Here is a 20,242-nt window from a genome sequence, read left to right as displayed (position 1 = left end):
TGTAGCTCACAATACAGGTTAATAATACTCTGCTATGAATGTGTGTAATTTAAGATTCTAAATGTGGATTCTAATCTGTTCCCCCAGTTTTGGGGAAAACTGACTAAAATCACTGATAAAACGAGTTTAGGTTTTTAAGGGTTTATTGGAAAATAGAAAGAAAAAGATTGAGAACAGAATTCCAACAGCCTGGCATTCCTATCTTTCCTCAAATTTCCTGTGAAGTCCTCTGCCGCCACCGCCACCACCACCACCACCACCAAGTCATGAACCCAAAAGCGCAAGAGCTCTCCGAGCAGGCTCCCTCTCCTCCTTCCTGTCTCCTCCCAGAAAATAGGAGGCTCCTCAAGTTGATTGGCTGGTAGCCTTGATAGACAGCACCCATGAGCAAACGTCATTTCCTGACGCCAAGGAAAAGCCACAATGCCTCTGAGGCATTTTCCTCATGGTGGAACTTTCCCACAGCAAGTCTCCAGTAGGTGGCATCATTCCAATCATTACAAATGTGAGAGGTCAAACAGTAGCTGGAGTGATTTGAAGAGGATGAGAAGCACTTCAGGCTTGAGAGGAGGGTGGGCCAGGCTTCATTGTCTTCAGGCCACCGATTTTGGCCCCCTGCTTTACCGATAAGGAGGCTGAGGCCCGGAGAGATGAAGTACCATCTAAGATTGCCCATCTAGTGAAGCAGAGTCTGTAGTTGGTTCTGGGTTTTCTCAGATGAAGTAGGAAAAGAACCAGGAGTCAGCCCTGCGGATTTTCCCTGAAGAATATGAAACATTTCAGTGGGTGCAAATGGGAAAGGAGTTTATTCTACCCCTTGGAGACAGTATGTGAATAGGGGAGGCAGGATGAGATCAGGGAATGAGTCCCAGGTCCCATGGAACAGAGTAGCATAAAGACAGAAAGGGCAGGTTGGAGTCACATAGGGAGCTGATTTTCTCCTATAGGCACTGGGGACCCTGAAGACATTTAAACAAGGGAATTATATAATCAATGAATGCCTTAGGAGTATTCCTTTGACTGGTGTAGGATCAGAGTTTTAGACCTTAAAGACATGCCCCTCTCATTTTAAAGATGAGGAAACAGCCTCTGAGAGGTTAAGTGCCTTGACTATGGTCACACAGAGACAGAGGTGAAATTTGAATTCATGTCTTCCTGACTCCATGTCCAGCAATCTATGCACTTTGCCAATTGCCTCTCAATTATGTTAAGGATGTTTTGGAGAGAAAAGAAATTTAAGGCGGAAAGAAGCAGCCTATTGCAGTAGTTAGCAAGAGGTGATGTGGGCCTGGCTTAGTGCCAATTCCAAAGCCAACAATACCACAGAAGCTAGAAAATACCAGGAAATGTGTACACCTGAGCACATCTATACCTGCCTCTCCCCTCTTTCACCAGAAATCACATCCTTAGACAACAGGAGGATAGGGAAAAATGGATTTTGTCCCAACCATGCCAGATTTAGTGCTGAAAGGGACCTTAAAAAGATCATGTAGTCCAATGTTCTCATTTTACAGGTGAGGAAACTGAGGCCTGGAGGGGCAATGGCTTGCCCACGGTCACATAGTAAATGGGGGAAAAGCATAATTTGAACCCAAGTCCTCTGACCACAAATTCATCACCCTTCCTGCTTCACCACATTGGATTCAAGCCTAGTAAAGAATTGCCCCCAAGAGACAATCCTTATAGGAATTCTGAAGGGTTTGGACAAGCGAATGAATGATAAAGCCAGAAGTGGCTACGAAATAGAGGCTAGGATATACTGAAATTTAGGGTAGAACATCAGGGAGGACAGCTATGCCCTCCCACAGCATGTCTTGGTCCGGATGGACCATAGGGCTATGCCAATGTGGTCATTCCTCTGTGTTCCTCTGGAACCTGTTCCCTCATCACCCCCATTTTTTAAAAAGCCCATAGCATCTGAAGGGGGAAGGAATATGTATTTGCAAAAAGACAAATTTTGGCTTGATATCAGGGAGAGAAAGAAACAAGACTTCGTAACATCTAGAGTAATTTTTTTTTTTGGTGAGGCAGTTGGGGTTGTGACTTGCCCAGGGTCATACAGCTAGTAAGTGTTAAGTGTCTGAGACCGGATTTGAACTCAGGTCCTCCTGACTCTAGGGCTGGTGCTCTATCCACTGCACCACCTAGCTGCCCCAGCTAGAGTAATTCTAAGGTGAGATGAGCTGACTGCCTTGGAAAAAGTAACCCCTCATGAGAGACCTCTAAGCAGGGGCATATACCTGGTACAATGCAGAGAGGATTCCTTTTCAGGATCAGTTGGATTAATTGGCTTCCGGGTTCCCTTCTGACTCTGATTCTGAGTAGAAGTGGAGAAGGATCCCAACTCCTCAGGCCAGAGTGATGTAATGATTAGAACACTGGGTTGGAAGGCAGGAAATTCTGAGAGGCTACACTTTATAATGGATAGAGCACTAGATTTTAGAGTCAGAAAAGCCTGAGTTTGAATTCTGCCTCAGTCACTTATGACCCTAGCAAGTCACTTTAAAATCTCTAAGCCTCAGTTTCCCAATCTGAAAAATGGAGATAATTGCACTTACCTCACAGGGTTGGGAGGATCAAATGAGATAATATATATGTAAAGCACTTTATAAACTCTGAAGTGCCATATGAATGTTAGCTATTATTGTTATCATAAAGAACTGCCAGAGGGCAGCTACGTGGTACAGTGGATAAAGCACTGGCCCTAGATTCAGGAGTACCTGAGTTCAAATCCAGACTCAGACACTTGATGCCTACTAGCTGTGTGACCCTGAGCAAGTCACTTAACCCTCATTTCCCTGCCAAAAAAGAAGAAGAAGAAGAAGCCCCAGCTCTGCCTGTATGTGTGTGAATGCTGGCATGATTCAACTTCAGTATTCTCAGTTTCTTCACAGGCACAATGCTTTGGAAATCTTTAAAGTATTATATAAATGTTAGCAATTTTTTCTGAAAATAATCTCTAAAATTACTTTAAGCTCTACATTCTGATTTCATCTCTTGTGCTTAAAATCTAGGCAAAAATTCTTTTTGTAGATCTCCTAGAGATCCTATTGTGAGGTCTGATGCAGAATCTGGGATAGTTAGAAGTTTCTTGGTGCATCAGCCCAGTCAGGTTTGGGGATGCTCATTGGTTGGGACTTTGCACAGTGTTGAATGGACAGCTCTCGTGGGTTTTTTGTTTGTTTGTTTGGTTTGGTTTGGTTTGGTTTTTGCTGCTGGGAAGCACCATCACCCTTTATTCAAGATAAAGATAATTTTGCCTTAGTTTTTAAGCAGGTAAAGTCTCAGTTCTAAGAGATATGGAGGCAGATTTGAGGAGAGCAGGTCTTGGTTGGCTGATTGAGGAGACATATATGTGTGTATGTATATATATATATATATATATATATGTATATATATATGTATACATATATATGGTATAATTTTCTATAGTGCTCCTCCCCCCATTTCTGGAAAGGAGAATGGGGGAGGGGAAGTCTTCAAAGTCTGGGTTCATGTTACATGTCACTACAGCTGAAGAGTGACTGTGTCTTTAGAAAAATAGAGAAATTCTGCCTTTATGGGTGCCAAAGAATGGGGAAGGTATGATCTATATAGATTGATGCCCATTAGGAAGTCACTAATGTGATGAGCCAGATTCAAGTTTGCATTTGTCTCTTCTTTGAATGTTGGGGTCTTACAAACAAATTTGAAGTCTAGGCCTTAAAATTTATGACTCCTAATTACAATGCTCAAAATGACTGTCTGGGATAGCTATAAATAGCAATGCCTATTGTAACCGATCATATAATAGGCTGGCTTGTATAGGATGCCAGGGCAAGGTATGGCTTCTCTTGGTGTGAAATGTGAGACCAGGTAGCCTAGGATGGGACATACAGGGCCTGGGACCCAGGCCAAGTTGCTTAATCCAAACTTGGCCTTCAAAATGATGGCCTGTTGAGAAGTGGGCTGCAGATACTAGGCCCACAATCCACAGATTTTCCTTTTGACCCATGAAGTAAACTCCTAATGCAATTCAAAGAAAGTGTTCATCTGGGTGTTTAAGATCTTTTGGCTACCCTTAGAAGTTGAGGGAAGGAGTTTGTAATTAAGATTGCTAGGAGTGAATGTTTGTGCCTTGACATCGCTGAGGGGTAGGATTGGAAGTCACCGTTTAGGCACATGTATGGCAAACAAGGCACCCAGAAGATTCCAAATAGTTATTAATCATAACATACTCCTATGCCTTTTGAAAGAATTATATTTGCTTCATTTTACCTTTGTTAGAGCCAAATGGATTATAGTAACTTACATGTTTCCAATAGGAAAAGGCTGGGCGCAAGCTCGGATGAGGCTCCCTACTCTCTTGGGGGAGGAGAGGTCTCAGGTTCTAGAGCACATGAAACCCAAGATCCTTAGGATGTTAGACCTTTGAGTTCAGCTTCAAGGGCTCAGACTTGCCCGGGCTTCTACAACCTCAGTGGTAGTTGGTGGGAAGTACAGGCTGACTGAGAGAATAATGGGAAGATTTGCCCCAGGCTATATAAAGGAAGTCACTCCCCCCTGTTTGCCTCAGTTTCCTTATATGTAATATAAGCTGAAGAAGGAAATGGCAAACCACTCCAGTATCTCTGCTAAGAAAACCCCAAAAAGGGGGTCACAAAGGATCAGACACAAGTGAAATGACTAAACAACAAAATATAAAGGAATCTGAGCCTTCATAATAAAAACATCTAGCATTTATGTGGCACTTGAAGGTTTACAAAGCACTGTTACTGTATGATCTATTTTGATCCTTCCAATAACACTGTGAGGTAGGTGCTTATTTTTTTCACCATTTTGCACAGGAGAAAACTGAACCTGAGAGAGGTGACTTGCCTCAGGGTCACACAAAAAGCAAGTGTCTGTGGCAGGATTTGAACTCAGGTCTTCCTAATTGTAGGTCTGACATTCTCTCCACTGAGCCACCTGGCTGCCATTGAGAATGCTAATGAAAAGTATCCTCAAATAGCAACCCCTACCTACAGAGCACAAACTTTAAACCTGAGGAATTTCTGGGTAATCAATAGCAGCAAATATGTGACTCTGTGGAGAGCATTGTGCTGAGTCCCAGCATAGAAAGAAATGTAAGAAGGCCCCTGCCTTCAAGAGAGAAAGAATTTAGTTGGAGAGACAGGACACGAGAAAGGCCGAATGATGTGGTGAAAAGAGTATTAAGAGTCAGAAGGTGAGCTTCTATCCTAGTTCTGATATTTACTAATTGTGTGACCGTGACCTTACACTTCTGAATCTGTAAGATGGGTTAGGCATTTGTACTACCTACCTCACAAGGTTGTTCTGAATAAAAAAAGTGGGGGGAGGGCTTCTGTCAACTGTCAAGTGCTATGTAAATGAGTAATTATAAGCTTGAGCCTGGACTCTGACCCTATCTCTGGTTTAGTAATTTTGTGAGAGGCAAATCCCTTCACTTTTCTGAGCTGACTGAGTTGCCACATCAGTAAAGTGGGAATGTTAGTGGTGATTGTACAATCTACCTCACAGGGTTGTTGTGAGGAAGGTACTTTGTAAACCCTAATAATAGAGTCTGAGCTAGTGTTCCTTTTCCTTGTGCCCTGTATTGCTAGAGTAAAGGTGGTCAGGACTGAAGCAGGATAGACCCTGTAAAGGCATTTAAAATAGGATGTATTCTAGAAAGCCTCTCACTCAGCTGGCCCTGGGTGAGCTCAAGGAAGGCAGTGGAACAGTTAGGACTGCAGGGACTTGGCCCGGATGGCTAGGCCCTTGGAACTGTGGGTACCCTGCCAGGAGCCCTTGGAAACAGGCCAAGCTAGGGGTGGAGCCCACATGGTTTCTCCCTTAGGCTTGGTGATGGCGGCAGGACTGCCAAAGCTTTGGGTTGGAGGCAGGGAGCACAGCTTCTGCAGTCATCCTGTCCCCTCCACTGCATGGGCCCAGTGTAGAAACCATCCTTGCCTTTGTGTTTGAGCATCCTCAAAGCAGCTTGCTGCTTCTCTGACCATCACTGCATCCAGCCAGATGAGGATGGCTGCTTGGTATGGCCACCCTCTTTGACCTGGGGCGGGGCAGTAGTGAGCATGGGCTGGCAGGGGTTGGGGGGAAAAAGGGGAGAGGGGACAGAAAAACAACTTGGCTCTGCTTCTCCTTTGGGCATTGTTATGAGTCCTGCTCCTGGAAGATATGCTTTCTGCCTGAATCAACACAAACCTTTTTCTTCTCTTCTCTTCCCTTCTCTCCTTCCCCTTCCCCTTCCACTCTCTCCTTCCCTCACCTGCCTGTCTCTTTTGCTTTACTTTTCTGTAAGGTAAGCCAACTTTTTATTGTAGTTCTGTACCTAGACTCTAACCTGCTTGGGGGAAGTCCGTGGTGCTCATGGTGGGGGGGACCTGGGATAGCCAGAAAAGTTGCATCTGTGTCTGGGACAAGAGCTCCGAGGCTCTAGCGATAGCACGTCATGACAAGGCCACCCCTTCTCCAGTCCTGGGGAAGCTGTGCAGTTCCATCAGGAGGGGGAGCCTGTGGCCCTCACGTGCCCTCACGGCGGGCACAGCTTTGGAAGGTTTTCAAGCTTTTCCCATGTGTCATTCTCCTGCCCAAGGACCAATTCTCAACATTCACCCTCCCGTTCCAGCCTTCCATCCTAACCTCACTCTCTGCCACCACCCCTAGTCAGGGCCTTGTGAACCCATATCAATTCAAACTCCCTCTTTCTTCTCTCTTCCCTGTCAGGGGATACCTCTTGGTATAGTTGAAAGTGCTTGATTTGAAGTCAAAGGACCCAGGTTCAAATCCTAGTTCTACTGCCTTTGTGACTTTGAACAAGTCGCTTCGTTTCTCTGGGCCTCAGTTTCTTCATCTGTAAAATGAGGAGGCCAGACCAGGTGGCCTTTAAGGTCCCTTACAGATCAAAACTGATGATCCTAAGGCCCTTCAGTCAGTTCTGACACCAACCCCAGCCCTCCTAGAGTCTCCATTCTTCCTCTCAAATATCTGAGCTCTTCTCTCTCCTCCTACTCCCAGAGTTCTATCAGCCAGTCCCTCTTGTCTGCTTTCTTGGTACCTGGCCTTACCGCCCAAGGTGCCTCTCCCTCCTGGTCCAAAGCCAACTGACATTGTGAAAGAAACATGAAACCACAAACAAGAAGCTTGTCAGGGATAAGCTAAATGTGATCAGGAAGAAAGTCAGGGGCTTATGGGAATTGGGGGGTGGGAAGTGGGAGGGGAGGGAACTTGACTAGAGGGAGGATGGGTGGTAGGGAATAAAAGTGTTGGTTTGAAACCCAAAGGGATATAAATTGTATTTGGGGTTGTGATGCCCTCTGGGAGGTGGGGAGGGTAGAGAATTTGAGACCTTCTTCTGAAGGTTACCTGATGTTTGGAAAACAGAATTCCTGGGTGCTTTTCCATTTCCTCTGTCCCTGAGCTATTCATTAAATGCCTCCATGCCACATTAAGATGGAAGGAAATGGCCCTGGATTCAGGAGGACCTGAGTTCAAATCCAGCCTCAGACCCTTGACACTTACTAGCTATGTGACCCTGGTCAAGTAACCCTGATTGCCTCAAAAAAAAAAAAAGATGAAAGGAAATGCCTAAACCATACCCAAGCAGGCAGGTGGGCATCAGAAATGCTCTGCTTTCCTTCTAGAAAAGATAATGTGGGGAGAGAGTAAGCTCTTTTAATTCCCACTCTTAAATGTGCCAGTTGGTCAGGTCCCTGTCCCTAATGCTGACTGCCCCACTAGAGGCCACCCCTCCTTTATGGGCTCAGGATACTGTGGAAGATTCTTTAAAGGGTTAGGGAACCCCTCCTTGGCCTGGAGGAGGGGATTCTCAGATGTCTGAATGTGGTCCCGAGTATGGTGGAGAGAAGCTACCACGGGTGGTGCCCAGAGCTGGAGAAATAAACCAGGACTGGCCACTTGGAGAGTTTGTTACAGAGCCCTGAGTCATGGTCCACTGAGGGACCTGGGACAGGGTGTGGGGGAAGGAGATGGCTCAGAGCAGGGTTTGCCAATCCTTGGCACAAGGACCCGAGAGAGGGTTCATGCTGGTTTTCTTTGGCACATGGGCCAGCGGCCACTGCCACACAGCTCTCCTTACTGCTGGGGAGAGTGGCTTGCCAGTTTTGAGAATCTCTGGTCAGCCTGGCTATGCTCATGGCTTGAACGTGTCCACCACCCTCCTGACATCCAAGATAGGTACCCTTTGGGAGGCTCTTTCTAAAAGTTTTCAGCCCCTGATTTCAAGTATGGCCCGTATCCTGGGCAAAGATTTCAGAGTCCACGGGGCAGATGGGGAGGAGGGGCAGGTGAGATTGACGCCTAAAACATCCTTTCTTGCTGGCCAACCCGACCTTCCACTAGCACAGGCAGCAGCCCACTCCAAAGAGGACCAGAGCATATTTTTTCTAATGGATTAGCCCTTTGGAAGCCACTGAGGGACCCTTAAACAACCTTCAGAGTTTCAGGGAGGGAAAAGGGATTTTGAGGGACTGCACAAGAAGAGTGGAAGAAAACATCAAATCAGGAGACAAGATGCTCATAGCCAACACCCAGCCGTTGTGGAGTCTGTCCTGTGAGCTCTCCTCGTTTGGCCTGGGGACCATGGTGGTTGAGAGAGTCCAGGTCCCCGGCAAATTTGAGAATTCAACCATCTCTTTCTGGAGACTGAACCACCTTGATAGGGAAAGACCCTCATTTTCCTGGGAATCCCTCCCTCCCACTCATCTTCAGGGGCCCAACTTCTCCCTCTGTGGATGGACCTCTCCAAAATTCATGCAGGACCATCCAGCCCTTTTACTGTCCTCCTGTGGAGGTTAGGCAGGATTGGGCAGGAACTGGTGGCTGGGCCTGTGGACATTATTAATGGGGGGCCCTCTGACAGCATGGGGTCTATTCACTAGGCCAGGACTACAGCAAGAAGCTGCCTCAGAGTCTGGTCTCTGGCTCTAACACCTCTTCTTTCCCTCCCAATGCAGCAGCTAAGAGCTTACTGAATAAGAAGGCGGATGGAGTCAAGGTGAGGTATTCCCTGGTTGGCTTTTCTGGGCCCCACCAGTTCTGGGAAGGCAGGGTGGTGGCTTCCCCTGGCAGCTTTTGCTCTTACCTCTGATGCCCATGTTGCAGTCGAAGAATACTAGATTTAAAGTTTGAATACTGAGGTCACCTGTGTGACCTTGTGGGAGTCACAACTTCTCTGGGCTTCAGTTTTCTCCTCTACAGTGAAAGGGGTTGGTCCAGATGACCTCTAAGGTCCCTTCCAACTCTACATCCATGATCCTTTGGCCCAGTGGCAACCCTGCTCTGAGTTATAGCCTTAACTAACCCTACCTGGCAGTTCTCACCTCTCCCACCCTTTGTAGATAGCCACAGAAGCGCTGCCTCTCCCTGTCCCCTTCCTGCTATATGCATCCCACTCAGTGTCCAAATCCTCCTAGGACTGACTTAAAAGGAGTGTCTAGTTAGGGAGCCCTCTCATCTTCGCAATAGATCCAAGTATGCTCATGTCATTTTCCTGCTCTGTCTCTGTCTCTGTTTGCTGTCTCTGTCTCTTTCCTCTTTCACAGCCCCAGACGAACAGCACCAAAAACAGCGCGGGTGTCACCAGCCCCAAGGGGACGCTCCCTCCTGCTGCCCTGGTACTGAGCTCTTTTTGTTCCTCTCTTACTTCCCACATTATCCTTGTGCTGAGTGGGTGTGTGCTGGTCACTTCCCCGCAAAAGGCCCCCAGCTTGGGGTTAGGTTCAATGGAGGTTCTTCTAGGGCTTTCCAATGAAGGGGCACCCAAATAGCAGCCGAGCTATCATGATGGTCTTCACCAGCAACCATGAAGAAGGACACATGGACATGGGAGGGTGGGGAGAGCTCTTCTGGAAAGCAGATTTTGAGGGCTCACTGGGAAAGAAGGGCCCATAAGTCACAATTCTCTGCAGTTAAGGCCTTTCAAATAGTTGAAAGAACCCTGGCGTCTCAGCTAGATTACAGGTTCCAGAACAGTTCTGTCACTGATGAGCTATGTGTGACCTTGGGCTCATACCTCTCATGGTCTCACTTTTCTCATCTGTAGGATGAGAGGTTTGGACCAGATGATTGCTCGGAGTCCAGAATTAGGCATAAGGCCACAGGTAGTCCCTCATCCCCTCCCAATGTGACTTCATTGTTTTTTCTGCTGGAGAAACAAGGACACAATGACAACTCTATTAAATAGATCCCAGGGAGTAAATCCTGAAACAAAAGATGGGACTGGAGGAAATCTTGGTGTCCTCAGCACTGGGTTGAAGGAGAGAAAGGCTAAAACTATGACTCCTGGGAAGAAAGTCAGAGGAGAGAGTCTAAAGAGCTTTGTTTCCTGTCTTAGGTATGAAGTTTGGGTTGGGTTTGAGAAGCAATATGGAAGGGTCCTGGCTTCAAATACTGCCCTTGGACAAATTACTTTCTTTCTCTTTAAGCCTCCATTTCCTCACCAAGAAAAAAGAGGTGAATGGACCCAGATGGCCTCTGAGGTCCCTTCTAGCTCTTGATCAATGACCATAGGAGAGGGAAAGGCAGAAGCTCTGAGAGTCAGTTCTATTCTAAATCAATGAATGATCCTTGAAGAGGACTTGAACTTGTGCTGTTTGGCCACAAAGGACAAAACCAGAAGGGATAGGCTTGAAATGGAAAATAAGCAAATTTAGGCTTGATATTAGGAAGAACATCCTAACAAATAGAGCTCCAGAAGTGACATAGGTTTCCTCAGGAGATGATGAGTGCTCCATGAGTGGAGATCTTTAAGCAAAGGATGGGGCATATTGTTGTGGGGATGCTTTCCTTGGTATGGCCACCAAGACCCTTTCAGATGCTAAAATTTAGAGATCTTCTGGGAAGGCCTGAATTCCTAGGACCCACACATCTCAGTCACCTGGGTCCCACTGCGGGAACCTCTCTAGGAAAAGTTGAATCATTCTTTAGGGCACCTATGAGGGGAGGAGATGCCAAAGTCCACCTCTCCCAGAGGGGAAGGAGCCCACCCTTCCTCTTCCTATTTCAGGGTCATAGAGAGTACAAAATATATTCTAAACTCTCCTATATTATTTATCCCTCTAGGAATGAAATGTTTGACAATACAGGGTGAGGTTGGAATGAATGCTGTTTGTTAAGAGGCATTACCATATTATCCAGAAAGAAAGGGGGGAATTCACACGTATTGTCTAGGTTCATCTACCATCTTTGCTGCTCCATCCTGTTTTTTCATACAAGTTACTCAGCTTGATAGATTTTAATTTCTCTATTTGAAAAGTTAGACTGATGGTCTAGACCTATCCAGTACCCTGGGGCCAGTCTCTTTTAGTGGGTTTTATTTGCCCCACTGTGAGAAGGAGAAGATATTTCTCAGTAGGGATGACCCTTAGCCAGATAGTCTCCAATGAATCAAAGCCCTGTTCTGAGACCAGGAACAATTTCTGGTGGGTGAGCAGCCCAGGAGGCCTGTGGGTCATTTGCCCATGTCATGCAGGCTAGGGGATATTCTATAGTGAAAATGTCATTGATCTGGGCCAATCTCCCGTTTTTATCTGATAGGCTATCTTAATTTAGTGATTGGAAACTGTAGTAGCCTGAGATATTTAGAAAGAGTAACTCTGTGAAATGTAGCAAGGCTGAGAATGTAGCCATTTATCTATAAGGGAGACCATCTCATTGGGTACTGCTTCTCATGTGTTCCCATCTCCCCAGACCAAAAAAAAAGGGTTAAAAAACCACTTGGAAATAGGTCCTTGGTGTTGGCAAACCACTGATACTCTGCCACCTAGTTAGCTCCTCCTGCCTCTCATCACAACTGAGCCTTTTTCTCCATTTGACTTGAGGGTTTTCCCATCTTACCAATGGGTAGGCATATGCCTATCCTAAACACTAACTTAGCTGCTCTCTTAAAACTGTGCAAAAGGAAGGGGAGTCAGTTTTGTCACAGAAATTTTTGGAAGACTAAAGCTTCCAGTGTGGACAGCACACTGCCCTGGGGTCTCTGAAAGGCTTTTGAGCCCTAGATTGCATGAAGGTGGAGGATGTGGGGTGGAGTTGCTCTCAGAAGTGGGTCTCTCAAAGGAGAAGAGTAGACCTGTCCCAGGAAGTGTGGCAGCCCACTGGGCTAATCCCAGATCTAGTCAGATGTCAGGTCATACTAAGGTTCCCAGTTTGAGGGGCCTCCACATCAGAGAAAAAAGTGATGTGCTACTTCTGACAAGAGAGGTGATATATTCAGGGTGCAGAATGAGACATAAATGTATTTTGGGACATGACTGATCCAGGAATTTTGCTTGACTGTACATTTTTGTTACCAAGTTGTTTTTTTCTTCTTCAAGATAAAATAGATGTTTATTGAAAAAAATGTAAATAAAATCATTAAGGGCCATGCCTCAAATTGCAAGAGCACTGAGTTAGTCTCCTAGAGTTAGGTCTTAGGCCCAGAGTCAGTCAGTCACTGCCTCTTTTATGGCCCTTGGGCCAGAGCTAAGTTATAGAAAGGGCAGAATGGGGATGAGGGTGACACATGATGCCACTTTTTTCTTTGACCTCAAGAGCTTACACATTTTATAACAGACCCTTGATATTGTTCCTTTCCCAACAAACTGAACTGGGGTCCGAGGAAAGAGAATCCAGGGACAGGAGCATCAGTGGTGGGGACCTGGCAAAGGCCTATTCTAGAACCACTGGGAAGCAAGAACAAGCTGCTTCCAATACCTTTTAATTTTTAAAAATTTGATTTCATTTTACAAATAACAAACATTTTTTCTTCCCTTTGCCCCTGCAATTTAAAAGAAAAAAATCCTTGTAGTAAATATGCATAGTGAAACCAAAGAAATTCCTACTGTGTCCATTTCCAAAAGTATATGCCAAGGTTTCCCTTGTCGAGGGAAGGTGAAGATGAGGCAGGGCTGCCAACTCCAGCCTCTGTTTTTCCCCAGCCCATACACGACCACCAGATTTCCTTGGTTATTGCTTTTAGCACCAGCCACAGGACTGTCCTTGCATCTGATCTGCTGGGAATGACTGCTCTTCATAGCCCAGTCTGGAGCAGCCTTGCGAATTAGCTATGAAACTATTTGCTCCAGGCAAACACCAGTGCATCCTGGTCAATGGTCAGAGGTGCTGCCTCCCTTGCTTCCAATGAGCTGGTAAAGAAGGCACAGGCTGTTGTTGAATGTGGAGTATGTATCTTGCAAGGATGGCCTAGGCACACAGAGTATTATTCTCTTCTGACTTGCCGGCAACCACATAAGACAGATGAATATATTTCCCTTGGCCAGATGAATGTATTTTCGTGAACCTGGCATATCAGTAAAAAGTAGCACATAAATTGATTTTTGGTCAGTCGATAATTTAAGTAAACTAGAAATCCTGTTCTTACAGTGAATTCTGTTGAGAACAAATCATCACCCACAGATTTCATCTGATTTGCATATTGAAATTTGTATATACTTGGTGGGTTTACACAAAGTGAGACATGTCTATCTGTATTCTCTCCAACCAAATGTATTTGTGACTGAGGGTACCTTGGGGCTCCATCTAGCCCCATTCCTGCGCCCTGGGGAAGAGCACCTACGGGTAGATGATCCCTAAGAAAGTTACTATCCTTGGGATTGGCCAGTTTGAGTGCTGTCAGCTGGTTTCTTTTGCTTGGTAAAGGTCTGGAGTGAAGTCTAGAGATTCACTCCTCAGCTGGAGTCCTATATTGCCATCGAGAACTCATGGAGCAAGGAGGCAAGAATCTTGGTTCTTAAGGAATGATACCCTGGGGGACTCAAAGCTGAGCTGAAAGCAGTGAGTCCCAGAGGAATGAGTGTGATATGTCCGATGGTCCCTAGCACCATTTTGTTTCTCCACTGGGGGATGAGCTCCAAGTTGAGTGGGTTCCAGTTGGATTGGGTTTAGGTGTGGCCCTCTGCAGATACAAGGTACACCTCCAAATAAGCACATCTCATGGATTCCCCCTATCTGTGCAGCCATTGTCAAGAGCCCCAATCCAGATCGCCATAGCTGTAGCTCCAAGACTGGCACTGTCCACTGCCTTGTCCTGCCCCCTGGGAAAAGCCTCTGAAGAGCACCACCCAGACAGTGATGGGGGAAGGGAGAGGAAATCCTTCTAAAGCCAACCCCTGCAGTGACCCGGCATTGGGATTAGACCCCTCCTTTGGCTCCTCTCTGTCCTCACAGCAATCTACTATTCTCTGCTCACCTACATAACATGAAATGCTTCTCTCAGCCTTAAGTGAGCCACAGCTGTTGTTTCCATGCTCTCCATCCCTTCTTCTCCTCTCTTGAGATGGGTGACAATCTTTACATGGTTTGGGATATTTTTTATTTCATTCATGTTAATTCAATTCCAGATTTCTCTTCTAGCCTTACTCTGCCACTCTCTGTTTTGAATCATTTGTCTCTCACTGAACTAATTACTTTTTGCTTCCCCCCTCCATTTCTACCTCCCTCCTGCTCTTTCCTGAACTTCTCTTCATCTCTCTCTCTCCATCATGCTCTGTCACCTCTCTACTTTTCTCTGTCTCTTCAATGTTTCCTTTTCCTATTGGCATCATTTCTTTTTTCTCCCTCATTCTCCCTCTCTTTCCTTCTTCTGTCTCTTTCTTCCTCTGTAGGAGCCTCAAACCACCGTTATCCATAACCCAGTGGACGGGATTAAGGTACTGCTGCCTCTCTTTCCTTCTCACCCTTTTGGGAATTTCTGGTTTTTCTCTTTTGTGATCCGGGACCCAGCTAGTTGGGGTCACTGTGTAACTGTGCTATCCCCCTACTTCCCTCTCAAAGCAGACTCTGGGCTCTATGGTTTTTATTTTTGAGTGTCTTTCTCTGAAGCCCCGAGGGAGGGAAGATCCTGCTTGGGTTGGTTAGAGGTTAGGAGGCCACAGGGCCAAGAAGAGTGTCAAAAAGCCCCTGGAAAATTAGGTAGATTGTATTGAGCTTCTGGGGATCTGAGGGCTGGACTTGGAGTCAGGAAGACCTGAGTTCAAATCCTGCTTCAGATACTTAGTAGCTATTTGACCTTAGAGAATTCATTTAACTTTTCAGCCTTGCTTTCCTCATCTGCAAAATTAGAATAATGATAGCACCTGTCTCACAGGGTTGTTGTGAAGGTCAAATTAGATAACATATAAAGCACTTTGAAAACTTAAAGTGCTCTATAAATTCTATTATTATTATTAATAATAATTTCTGTCCGGCCTCTAATAAATTACAGACTACCAATGAATGACATTGATCAGAGCGTATGAATAGGAGCTCAGCATTTGGACTCCCCAGGGCTGTTCTAGCAAATATAGTCCTTCAGGCTGATGTGTGAGGGCTATTTAATTTTCAGGGCTAGGGGCTCATTTATGGATGAGTCCATAATCTCATGATAGAGAGTGTAACTAGGGGTTCTCCACCCTGTCCTCTTTGCCCACACTGCCCAAGGGCGTTAGAAGAGAAGACAGGCCGCCACCCAGGCCTTTTGGTCATTAGAGATGGGATCCTAAGGGTGCGGGCCCAGAATAGCCTGGGAACAGTGGGAGAGACAATGGAGAAGGTAGTAGGGTGCTGGATTGGCTGAGGGAAGTAGCACCGTGCCTGGCCCCTCCCCCACTGCTCCTGTACTGTGTCTACCTCAGACAAGCCTGCTCTCCTGCCCTCAGATGTTTTCTGCTAAAGAGACTTTTTCTTCCTGTCCACCTCTGCTCCACTCTGATCATCAACTCACGTCAGCACATTGGCATAACCATTCTAGGGGAGGAAGCCTGAGCCTTTGCGGGGGCTGCTTAGGTGGTAGCTCAACAGGAGGCCTTCCCTCTCCTGGTGCCATACTGTCTGGCTGCCCTGTGCACACCTGCACTCCCTCAGGAGGGCTGATTCTACGTGACAGGCAGTGGGGCATGATATTAAGGACAACAGCATTTGGAGCCAGAGGACCTGGGGTGTTGGAGTCTAGGCTCTGGTGCTTACACCCTTGGGGAGTCACTTTCCTTGTGTAGGCCTCAGTTTCCCCATCACTAAGGTGAAGTGATTGGACTAGAGGATCCAGGTCATGTAAATAAGCTCGCAGGAGCCTGCCAGCTCCAGAGCCTCCAATTCCCAGCTGTCTTAGAGATGAACTTCCAAAAGTAAATGCTGGAAATGGGGGCTATTCAAGCTGCGCTGTTCCAGCCCCCATGTCCTTTATCATCTCGCTGCGTGGTATTGGGTATTCCCTCGTCTCTCTGGGCCTCAGCTGCCCATTGGACGAGGACAGGCTTGGACCAAATGGTCTCTAAAGTCCCCTCCAGCTCTAACATTTCAAGGAGATTGCCCTTTCCGAATGAAGTGTTCTTTAGGGCATGTGCGTGTGTGCGTGTGTGTGTGTTTTTGTGTCTCTCTGTGTGTGTCCTCTGTAGTCTATCTGCCTGTCATTTTCTGCCAGGAGGAATCTTTTCTCAGGAGTGACCCCCGCCCCAAAAGGAGGGGAGGGGAGCCGCCTCCTCTTTGTTTCCTGTGACTGAGGTCAATCAACAGTTCTTAATCAAACATCTACAACGTGCCAGACACTGTGTTAGGCTATGGGAATACGAGAATGAAGAATGAATGGATCTGGTGCCTGCCTACACTGGTTGGATTGGCTCAAAAGAAGCTTTGTCTGGCTGATGTGTGGCATTGAGCATAGGTCCTGGCAGCCCTTCTTTAGAGATTCTCCCACCCCCCACCCAACCTGCCTCCCAGCTTCTCCAACTCATCAGTGTTTTACTCATACAAGGTCTGGAAGTCCAACACTCTGGGTCCCACCAGCTTAGGGTGGGGTTCTGCTTCCTGGAAGGCTACTCCTCCCCCACCCTCTTTATACAAGAAAGATAGTGTGGTATAATGAAGAGAGTCAGGAAGACCTAGGTTTGAATCTTACCTTAGACATGGTCTGGCTGGGCAGCCCTAGGAAAATCATTTAAATCTCTCTGAAACTCAGTTTCCTCTTCTGTAAAAGAGATAATAGCAACCCCTTCACAGATTGGGATGGTTGTGAGGCTCAAGTGAGTTCATGTGGGTAAAGCCAAAAGAATACATATAAATGAAAGCCATTGTTATTTAGAGACAGTGCAAGGACTTTGTGACAAGTGGGTGATACACTTAACCATTGAGTTTGTCTGAAGCCCCCAAAGGGCTGGCACCAGTGTCTGGCCGAGGAGGACACCAAGCCAGAGCCAATTTACAGTTTGTGCCATTGCTCCTATTGGAAGGAAAAGTCCCAACTCTTTCTCCATCATCTGAGTTTCCCTCATAGACAACCAAAGCCTTGGCTGTGAGAAAGAGTTCTGTGGCCACAGGGAGGGTGTAATTGGCTTCCCATGGAGCCTGGGAGACCAGTCTGGAATCCACACAGGTATAAGCAAAGAAAAGTCAGAAGACCTCAGGGAGAGGACTAGTCTCGGGAGAGATGCTTTTCCAAGGATCTCCCATCCCCTGTGTGGGTTCTAGCACATCTCTGTGAATCTCAGCAGCTGTTGTTCCATCCCTGATGGCTGATGGGTGGTTTTCTTGGCCATTTCTGGGGAGTTGTAGGCTCACAGAAAGGCAGTCATATTCAGATTAGCCAGACCCCCCACACACACACACACGCACCCACATGGAATAGGATGCTCTAGTGAATTGAATTTTCTGGTTAACTGAGTGTTTTGCACTTTCTCCTTTCAAGCTGTGGGATGAAAAATTCTAAAGTCTCCACTTTCCTGCCTGAGCAGGTACAAGACCAGTGAATATATCTGTCTTTTTAGTGATTTGGGGTCTTATGGCCTCAAAGTCACTGTCTTAAACCTCAGCTCTGCTCATCTGGAGCCTGTCTGGGGTTCTGCCATGGTTATAGATATAGAAGATGGAGCAGGTTGAAGCTGGTGTTTCTTGATGCCTGAGGCATTCCCTAAAAATCACTGGGGATTTTGTTGTTTTAAGCAGGCCAATATCAGCATAACGAACACTCTGTCCTGCTCAGAAAACAAGTGTTGCTATCATGGACAAATTCCTTGCCCCATGGCCAGCAGGGCAATGAGCACCTCTGACCTTAGCTGGGCTGCTCGTCAGGAATGACATGGGCTGCTTCCAGGCCTGCATCCCAAATGTTTGCCAGTGTGGCAGAACCTGTCAGGGCTTCTTTACACTCTATTGGCACTGTCTTACAAAATACAGGTTCACCCCCACACTCTAATGAGGTACCAGAGAGGCAGGATGTTAGTGGAGGGTGGTGATTGTGCTCAGTGTTGCTCCTCTTGTTTCAGAATTCCTGGTATTAGACTGTTTCCTTGCTATTTGCTTCTCTTTTCAGAAAGCTTAGGTTCTCTCTCAAGAGAAAGAGAGAGAGACAGAGACAGAAAGACAGAAAAACCCGGCCAATCTATTTTATTTCATTGAGGTTTTGCTGTCCTCTGTCCAGTCCTGATATGTGTGTGTGTGGGTGTGTGTATGTGTATGTGGCCCAAATTCTTCCTGAGCCACCTTTCATTTTCTTCTCACTGGGTCCTAAGGATAAACAGAGGTTGGGGGTGGGTGGGAGGAAGGGAAGATGCTGGGAGGTGCTCCAGATCTAGGGAAAAGTGGACCAAGGGCTAGCAGCTAAGCTACAGGCAGCTTCTTCCAGAGCTGTCCAAGTGTGAGCATTGCTTTGTAGAGTTCCAGCAAAGGGACTTGGATCTAAGTGGGAATCTGCTGGAGCAGCAGACCATGAGTGACAATGCTACTGATGGGTCCTTACCCAGGCATGGACCTCATCCAGAAGAGGGCTGCTTTGGTATAGTTGGAGGCCACTCAATCCCATCTGCCAGCTCTTGGGGGCTGCTGCGGCTCCCTATTCTCTGCAGCCTTTGGACGCCCTAGGGGCCATTTCCCTAATGGCTACCTCTTGTCGAACCCCTTTCTCTTCTGTCTCTCTTATCTAATCCCTGTATACTCCCTCTAGGAATCTTCAGACAGCACCAACACCACCATAGAGGATGAAGACACCAAAGGTAAGGCCCCTCAACTGACCTTCCAGTGGCCAGATAGGCTGGGAGGGCCAGAGATTGGAGGCATTTGAAAGGGGATTGAGAGGATTGGAATCAAGGCTGTGGCCTGGATTCAAAGGAATAGTAAGAAAAGCAGGGGAGGGTAAGAAGCACCTATGAATGAAAGACAAAGAGAACAGAATACAATGATCCCTTCCACATCATGACTTTCCCCAGCATGGTTTCAATACATCATAGTTTGGCATAAGAAATTAAATAGGAATTTGGGGGGGGGGGTTGTAGAAGCTCCAGACAACCTGCAAAGGCCAGCAGATGACACAGAAAAAGTTTAGAAACTCAGCAGTGCATAATATTTATGTATAGTATGGCATAATATCAACATAGTTTATCCTTTAATACCATATATACTTTCTTAAAGCTATGACCAAATATTAACCCAAATTTTACAGTAAGGTACTATAAACACCCCATAAAAGAAAAAGAAAACATTCAGACTTCTTCTCTGGTACTAAGGGAGGGCCAAAAAAATTATATGCGGATTTTCCAGATTGTGGAAGCACTAATACCCATGATATGGAAGGGATAACTATATAGGCTGCTCTGGGTCATCTTCCATTTAGACTGTAGTCATGGGATGGGGCTGGGAAAGCCTTGAATCTACATCAGGGTATCTAAGTGAGTGCCTGCTGAGCAAGCCCAAAACTCAACCAAAGGCAGCATATCACCTTCCTACTCAGTGACAAAGTAAACCCAGGGTGATTCCCAAACCCAAGGTTTCCCTAGGTTCTAGCATCTGTCAGCACCACCCAAGGGAGCCGAGGTGTCCCTGTTGAGAACACGTCCTCACCTATTTGCCCCTCTCTGGCATCTCCTTACATAGTTTCTCATCCACCCAGTGGGTGCTTACTAAGCAGGTCACAGTAAGTATGAGGCATACTGGGAAGAACACTTCCAAAGACCTTGCATCTGTTGTCAGCTACATGATCCTGGGTAAGTCATTTCTGTTCTTGGTCCCTGAGGCAGGAAGGTCCTTTCGGTCTGGGTCCTACATTTAGGTTCCTACTAGATGGCACATCAGGAAATCCCCTTCCTGACAACTGAAAGCAGGGGTTCTTGACCTGTGGTCCATGGATTGCCCCCCCCCCCAAAAAAAAAGGTCCATGGATAAATTTCAGGCAGTCCATGAAGTTGGATGGGGAAAAATGATAGCTTTCTTTTCACTAAGCTATGGTTTTCTTTGTGATCTTATGTATTTTATTCACTAA

General features: G+C 46.4%; 1 protein-coding gene across 6 annotated transcripts in view; it reads left to right on the top strand.

Moving 5' to 3' along the window:
* Positions 1–20,242, top strand: part of LOC122740168 (calcium/calmodulin-dependent protein kinase type II subunit beta) — a 310,939-nt gene that overhangs the window by 257,059 nt on the left and 33,638 nt on the right. For 2 of the 6 annotated variants that reach the window (XM_043982044.1, XM_043982040.1), the window contains 4 exons: positions 8,979–9,016; positions 9,564–9,635; positions 14,625–14,669; positions 18,932–18,980. In XM_043982044.1, coding sequence (XP_043837979.1) covers positions 8,979–9,016; positions 9,564–9,635; positions 14,625–14,669; positions 18,932–18,980 — 204 coding nt within the window. Of the gene's footprint in view, positions 1–8,975; positions 9,017–9,563; positions 9,636–14,624; positions 14,670–18,931; positions 18,981–20,242 lie in introns of all 6 variants that reach the window. The other 4 variants (XM_043982046.1, XM_043982041.1, XM_043982042.1 and 1 more) reach the window with 3 other exon arrangements.

Source organism: Dromiciops gliroides, chromosome 2, assembly GCF_019393635.1.
Source record: "Dromiciops gliroides isolate mDroGli1 chromosome 2, mDroGli1.pri, whole genome shotgun sequence".
NCBI classification, from domain to species: Eukaryota; Metazoa; Chordata; class Mammalia; order Microbiotheria; family Microbiotheriidae; genus Dromiciops; species Dromiciops gliroides.
The sequence above is the reverse complement of the archived record's forward strand: the minus strand, read 5'-3'. Positions and strand labels throughout refer to the sequence as shown.